This window comes from Peromyscus leucopus, unplaced genomic scaffold (assembly GCF_004664715.2).
Source record: "Peromyscus leucopus breed LL Stock unplaced genomic scaffold, UCI_PerLeu_2.1 scaffold_1567, whole genome shotgun sequence".
Classification (NCBI taxonomy): Eukaryota; Metazoa; Chordata; class Mammalia; order Rodentia; family Cricetidae; genus Peromyscus; species Peromyscus leucopus.
Genome location: NW_023504740.1, coordinates 3251 through 11044, shown reverse-complemented (window position 1 = coordinate 11044; position 7794 = coordinate 3251). Strand labels below are relative to the sequence as shown.

Here is a 7794-nt window from a genome sequence, read left to right as displayed (position 1 = left end):
TTGGAGGAAAGTGTGGACATAAGACTCTTGTATTCTTGGGATTGTTCTCCCAAGCATTCAGAAATCTCCTTACATGATTCCATTCCAGGACCCTGTTCTGACAATATACCTAAATTAAATTATTTTTATTTAAATTTGTAAAAAAAGACATAAGAAAGCCCTTTTTTATAATATGTAGTTTCTTTCTCTGTTAAACACACATGTATTTAAACCATATCTTTATATATGACTCCATATTTTTAAAAAGCTTTCAAGTTTTTATTTTTATAATTGAAAAATTTATTATATAAAAATATATAAAGTGTTTATGTCTTTACACCATTTGCATATCTGGCATACAAGGAAGCCAGACAAATGCATCAGATCTCCTAGAGCTGGAATACAAGTAGTTCTGTGCCATCTGATGTGGGTTCCAGGAACTAAACATGGGTGTCTTACAGCAGAAGTACTGAGACAAATATGTCATTATAATTCAGAAGATGAAGACGTCCATGACTCCTTCTATCTTCTCTCACTTGGAGGTAATGAAAATCCCTCTACCCGGTCATTGAAGGACTCAATGGGTTTCTTTATTTCTGAGAATGGACTCTGCACATTGCTTCTTATTGTCATTCTTAATATAGTTCTTGTGACATGAGTGAAGACAATGAAGGGTTAAGTTGAGTAGAGTTGAAGCCAGATTAAGTTAGGAAAACTCTATAATGTGATATGTTATAGTTACTTAAATTTTCTTTTTGGTTTTTTGAGACAGGATCTCAATATATGGCCATGAGTATTCAGGATCTCATTATGTGGACCATGATAGTCTCAAACTCAGCAAGATCCATTAGCCTGTATCCAAAATGCACTACTACATCCATTTGAAATATGTTTATAAAATGACCTATCTTTGAATCAGAGACAAATAATGTAAGACTTAATCATAAACCGTCTATTTTATTGAAGAGTGACATATCATGGAATGCAATAATGTATTAATTTCAATTGGAAAAATCATTTCCTATGTTCTCAATATTTTGGTTATTTTCTTTGCTTTGTTAATTTCATCTCTTTAGAAATTTTTACCAGTATGTAACACCTGTGCCATGTTGTGGATGTGACAGGCAGAGGACAACTTACAGGTGTGTATTCTCTATTTCTTCTTTGTCAGTACTAGAGATCAAACTGAGGTAATCAAGTTTGGCAGCAAGTGCCTTAAGCAGGTAAGTGACTCACTAATTCCTTACTTTAATTTCAAAGATATTCATGTATGCAGGTGTGTGGTGTGCATATGCCACAGCCTAAGTGTAGTAATCAGAGAAAAACTGGTATGAGTAATGTGTGTATCCTAGAGACTGAACTCAGGTCATCAGCCTTAGCAGCAATCACTTTTATACACTGAGACAATTCCCTGTCATTCATTTGTGTTTCTGAGAAAGTGTTAGGAACAAGCATTTAGTCCTTAGAATAAACTAACACAATTGAAAAAAAAAAAAAAAAACTGGATGGCAGAATAAATACTATTTTCATTTGCAATAAGTGAAGCTGATACTTCAAATAAGTTTTATTATTCAAATTATTCTGTGCTTCTCTATCCTTGGATGACAATTTGTTTACAATTTGAACAAAAGACAATATTTGACTGATAGAATGTTTCTACTAATCTTACTTGAGCACCAGTGAGACAGCTCAGTGAGAACACTGTGTGTGGTGTGCAAAGCTTTACTGAATTTACTAGATTCATGGTGTTTCTCTCCAGGAGTAATCCTGTCATGCCTTTGAAGAAGACTGTAACATAAAGAGGCATTATCACATTGACATTTGTAGGGTTTCTCTTTACTATTACTTCTTTGATGTGTGAAGATTACACTGACTTACAAAGTTTTACTGCATCAATTACATTCATTGGGTTTTTCTCCAGTATGACACCTTTCATGTTTTTGAAGGCTTCTGTGACTTGCAAAGACAAGTCACATTGAATATATTCATAGTTTGTCTCCAGTATGATTTCTTTCATGCCTTTGAAGATAAATGTTATGTGCAAAGGCTTTACCACATTGATTACATCCATAGGGTTTTACTCCTGTATGAGTAGTTTCATGTATTTGAAGATTACGATGACTTACAAAGGCTTTACCACATTGATTACATTCATAGGGCTTCTCTCCAGTGTGAGTTCTTTTATGTGTTTGAAGATTACTGCTACTTGCAAAGGCTTTACCACATTGACTGCATGCATAGGGTTTCTCTCCAGCATGGTTTTTGAAATGTTTTTGAAGACAATAGAATTGTGAAAAGCCTTTCCCACACTGATTACATTCAAATGGTTTATCTCCAGTATGACTTCTTTCATGCCTTTGAAGATAAATAATATGTGCAAAGACTTTGTCACATTGATTACATTCATACGGTTTTACTCCTGTATGAGTACTTTCATGCATTTGAGGATTACGGTGACTTACAAAAGCTTTACCACATTGAATACATTCATAGGGTTTGTCTCCAGTATGACTTCTTTCATGTGTTTGAAGATTACTGCGACAAAGAAAGGCTTTCCCACATTGATTACATTCATAGGGTTTTTCTCCAGTATGAATTTTTTCATGACTTCGAAGACTAGTGGAATGTGCAAAGGCTTTACCACATTGATCACATATATAGGGCTTTTCTACAGTATGAATTCTTCCATGTATCTTAAGATTTCTGCGACTTACAAAGGCTTTACCACACTGATTACATGCATAGGGCTTCTCTCCAGTATGAATTCTTTGATGTGTTTGAACATAACTGTGACTTCTAAAGGTTTTACCACATTGATTACATTCATATGTTTCTCTTCAGTATGGGTTTTGTAATGTTTTTGAAGACGACTGAAATGTGCAAAGGCTTTACCACATTGATTACATTCAAAGGGTGTGTCTCCTGTATGACTTCTTTTATGAGTCTTAAGATTACTGTGGTTTGAAAAGGCTTTACCACATTGACTGCATTCATAGGGTTTCTCTCCAGTATGGCTTTTGGAATGTTTTAGAAGCACGCTGAATTGTGCAAAGGCTTTATCACATTGATTACATCCATAGAGTTTCACTCCTGTATGAGTACTTCATGCATTTGAAGTTTACAGCGAGTTACAAAGGCTGTACCACATTGATTACACACATAGTGTTTGTCTCCAGTATGACTTCTTTCATGTATCTTAAGATTACTGTGACATACAAAGGCCTTACCACATTGACTGCATTCATAGGGTTTCTCCCCAGCATGAGTTTTTTCATGATTTTGAAGACTAGTTAAATGTACAAAAGCTTTACCACACTGATTACATATACAGGGTTTCTCTCCAGTATGAATTCTTTCATGTATTTTAAGATAATGGTGATTTGCAAAGGTTTTACCACATTGATTACATACATAGGGTTTGTCGCAGTATGAATATTTTCAGGATACTGGAGACCAGTAAAATGTGCAAAGTCTTTTGCACCTTGATTATATTGATAGGGTTCTATTTCCACATGAGTTCTTTGGTGTAATTGTAAAGAGGAATCAGATCTAAAGAATTTATCATGTTGATTATATTCATACAGATCCTCTTCATTATGGTTCTTTTGTGTGTTTAAAGATTCCTGTGATGGTTAAAGCCATTAGTAGATGATTCACATTTATCACTTCCTCTTTCCATATAAGTTTTTTCACATTTCTGAACAGAACTGGAAGAATTCAGAGTTTTTACCACACTGATTGCATGCATAACATTTTTCTATACTGTGAGTCACACTACATTTGCAAAGTGAACCAGTACAGACAGAAGAATTCCCACATTCCTGTAATCATAAGGCTTTTTTCCAGTGTGAGTTTGTTGATGTATTCCCAGTGTAGTTGGAAAACCAATTAATTGTAAACTTGTATCACATTCACCAAGTCTACTCATAGTGGGCACTCCGACATATCTTCTAACTGTTGTAGGAGAGAGAGGGGTACATTGCTTCTTCCCATATCCCTTATGTTCAAATGGTTTGTAGCCAGAAGGACAGATGAGATACCTATTAAAGGAAGAATAACAAAGAAAAGGTTTTCACATTGCATTCACACAATCTAACTTTTTGTTCCTCATAGAGATGTGGTATAGAGATTAAGGTTTCTCCACCATGACAACCTTCTGGACTCTCATAAATTGCCCCTCTCAATAAACTATGGTAAGTTTTTATAAGTATATGAGCAACACTAACTTTACTATGGACTATTTGCATATACAAGATCTTGGACAGACACTGATCCCCCTAATCAATGTATATGCCTATATAAATGGTATGAAAATAAAGGGATGAACAGTCCAAAATGGATCTCATGGGGCTATCATTAAAATAGTGTCACGTGTTAACTTGTTTCATTGTCTTCTTTCTTAAAGAAATGCCTTGGATACATGGATCACCTACCTGACACTGAGGTACATTGTTTTGTGGTATTTAATAATCATCATAAACCTGTGCTTATTTACAGTGTTGCCATTCCTTAAAGCTTCAGGGCACATTAAAATTTCTTCAGAGATACAGATGTATCAGCTTGTATATGAAAATTACCTTTCATGTCTTCTAGAACTTGGTCGATGTTCTTCGATATTCTGGTCTTCCCATTTGTAGCCTAAAATACAGTACCACAAAATGTATGATATATTATAGGAAATAATGCAAAATTTAAGTCACTATCTTTGTTGAACCTGAGAACCATCCCTGACTTATTCACCACATTCTTCCTTTATCACACCTGAAATCCCCCGAGAGTATCAAAGATCAAGAAATACTTGTCCCCTTTGTAAAACATGACAAAAATCTAGCATTCCTACCTATAGCAGTGAGGTTCCTGCAGGTTTCCAGCATCATTTCTTCATAGAGACTCTTCTGGGAAGGATTCAGCAAAGCCCACTCTTCAGGAGTGAAGTTCACATGCACATCCTCATAGGTCATTGTATCCTAAAGTATCCCACATATGTATGTAATAGAAATGGTGAGACTGACTGAACTGTACAAATATACTTCATTGAGAATACATTTACATGATTCTATGTGCTCCATACATTTATTCCATGTCACAGAATTTCAAATGCAGTCACCAAGTCATTGTAGAAGGAAAGAGGAAAGGAAGATCATGCCTCTCAATTGTGTGTCCACTGAATAGGTTATGACATGGCAAGAGAAATGACTAATAACATAATAAGAAAGACATACAAACAGAGCAATGCTACTGAGTATACATCAGCAAAATTGTATCAAATTTCCTAACTTCAAAAAAGAAATGAACAAGGATGTGCATGGTGGTGCACAACATTTAATTCCAAAACTCTGGAGACAGGGACAGGTGAATCGCTGTGATTTTGAGGCCAGTCTGGTCTATGTAGAGATTTTAAAAGACAGACAGAGCTACATAGTGAAAGTCTGTCTCTAACAAACAAACAAACAAAAAATAAACAAACAAAGGAAAAAACCACTCAGGGGCCCAATCAAAATTCCTCCAGAGACTTAAAAATTTATTCCACTTCCATACTGGTCTTCCAGAAAACTAGAGTTGCCCAGTTTAAACTGTAATATGATATTTCTATGAATAAATGAAATTTTAATAAGTTACTGACTGACTTATAAAACGTTCTCAAAAAACATTAGCAAAGAAATGTTGAATTAGAAAAAAAATCAGAGTGTAAAGTTGGGTTCAACAGTTAAGATAATGTGCTGCTTTGCAGAAGACTTCAATCAATACTAGCACTCATTTGGAGGCTCACAGCCATCTGTAACTTCAGATCGAGAGAAGACAGTATGTTCTTCTGACTTCAATGAACATGAGGCTCATGCTTGGTTCACATTCTATATATTAGGCAAAAGACTCAAGCATATATATATATATATATAGTATATTATATAATATATATTTTAATTCAAAAGACTTGCCTGGTGGATGGTGGTGCACACATTTAATCCCAGCACTCAGGAGGCAGAGACAGGTAGATCTGTGTGTTTGAGACCTGCTTGGTCTATAGAGCTAATTCCAGGACAGCCAAAGCTGTTGTATAGTGAGACCCTGTCCCAAAAAACCAAAACAACAACAACAACTCACACCAAAACAAAACAATAACAAAAATTTAAGAAAACTTAAAAACATACAGAAAGGTAGGGAGAATGTTAAGCACCTGTAATCCAATGTGTGCTGGCTAGTTTTATGTCAACTTGACATAAGTTAGTTATCTGAGAGGAGGAACCACAGGTAAGGAAATGCCTCAATAAGATCCAGCTGTAGACAAGTCTGTAGGGCATTTTCTTAATTAGTGATTGACAGAGGGGCCCAGCCCTCTGTGGGTGTACCATCCCTGACTGGTGGTCCTGGGTTCTATAAGAAAAGAAGGCTGAGCAAGTCATGGGGAGCAAGCAGTAAGCAGCACCCCTCTCATGGCCTCTGCATCAGTTCCTGTCTCCAGTTCCTGCCCTGTTTGAGTTCCTGCCCGGTTCCTTCAGTGCATATGGAAGTATAAGCCAATGAACCCTTTCCTCCTCAACTTCTTTTTAGCTGTGGTGTTTTTTTTTTACAGCAATAGAAACCTAAATTAAGACAAGTTGGTACCAGTATGAGGAGTATTGCTTACAGACCTGACCATGTGTTTTGGAAAGACCGTGAAAGGACTTTTGAACTTTTGTGAGGAAACCATGAGTGTGAAGCTCAGCGGAACTGTTCTGTGAGGAGCTTGGAAGATAAGAAATATGAGACTATGCAGAAGATGGAGGCCTGGCTGTCGACATCAGAAGAAGTAAAGACTCTACCAGACCTTTTGTGTGATCTATGCTCTCTGGTCCACTGGAGCTGAAAAATCTACTGTGATAACAAGAACCAAACCACTGAAATAAACCTTTGCCTTATTGGGACACTGATGCTGTTAACTGGAGCTGAAAATTTGCAGTGATTTAGAAAAAGACCAGCATCACTGAGGTGAAATCTTCTGGCAGTGTTCCCAGAGTCAGACACAGAAGCTGTGTTCCAGAGTTCTTCATTAGGCTCTCTTCATTAGTTTGCTGGGAGACTGCTGTAGCATGCTTTAAGAGGTCAGAATATACAGCATGACAAGCGTTCACCAGCACCACTAGTAATTCTCTAGGACCCCACACTATCAAAGCTGTAGGTACTGACTGTAAAGACTGTTGCTTTCTCTGATTTTTTTCACCTGGCCACTACATTTCTTCCTAAAACACTATGAAATTTCCCCACTTGTGTTTGGACACAACATACAGCTTGATATGATGTAGGATGATTTCTGCTAAATGTATAATTTTGATAATAGAAATAAAATACTAGTTATTTTCTAATTGAAAAGGAAAACAGTATTCTCAGTCACAAAGACAGCTAATTTTAGATTTTAGAGCAAATTCAAAACACTAGCTGCCGCTGGAGAGAATACACAAGACAAATTCCCACGTGTTGTTTAAACCAAAGTCTGGCTTGACAACATTTAAAATAACCCCTAAAGTAAATTGAACTTTCTGTACATAGCCCTAACCACTCAAGGTTCAGCCAATAACTAATGTTTATTTTTAACTCCTGAATTTCAATGTCACTTTCTGTTTGAGAACCCTACCACTCAGATCTACGTGCTTACTTTACTCACCATGCCCAGTTGGCATGACCTCTCTAGCCAGTGAAAACAGTTTGATTACTTTTCATGAAAAATGGGTACCAAGACCCCTGAAAAAATGTTTAACAAATAAATGTCCAGAGTTGAAAGAGAGATGTACCTGATTTTACAGAGAGGGAGAAGTGCATGATGAGGATGTAAGAAGAAGT

General features: G+C 36.3%; 1 protein-coding gene across 1 annotated transcript; it reads right to left on the bottom strand.

Annotated features, from left to right (window-relative positions):
- Positions 1 to 3748: 3748 nt before the first annotated feature.
- On the bottom strand, positions 3749 to 5170 carry LOC114689195 (zinc finger protein 431-like). The gene is made up of 3 exons (XM_037201829.1): positions 4820 to 5170; positions 4557 to 4617; positions 3749 to 4019 (listed from the first exon to the last, which is right to left on the bottom strand). Exons 1-3 carry the CDS (start codon positions 4938 to 4940, stop codon positions 3749 to 3751), a joined length of 453 nt encoding a protein of 150 aa, XP_037057724.1. The 5' UTR covers positions 4941 to 5170.
- Positions 5171 to 7794: the final 2624 nt, after the last annotated feature.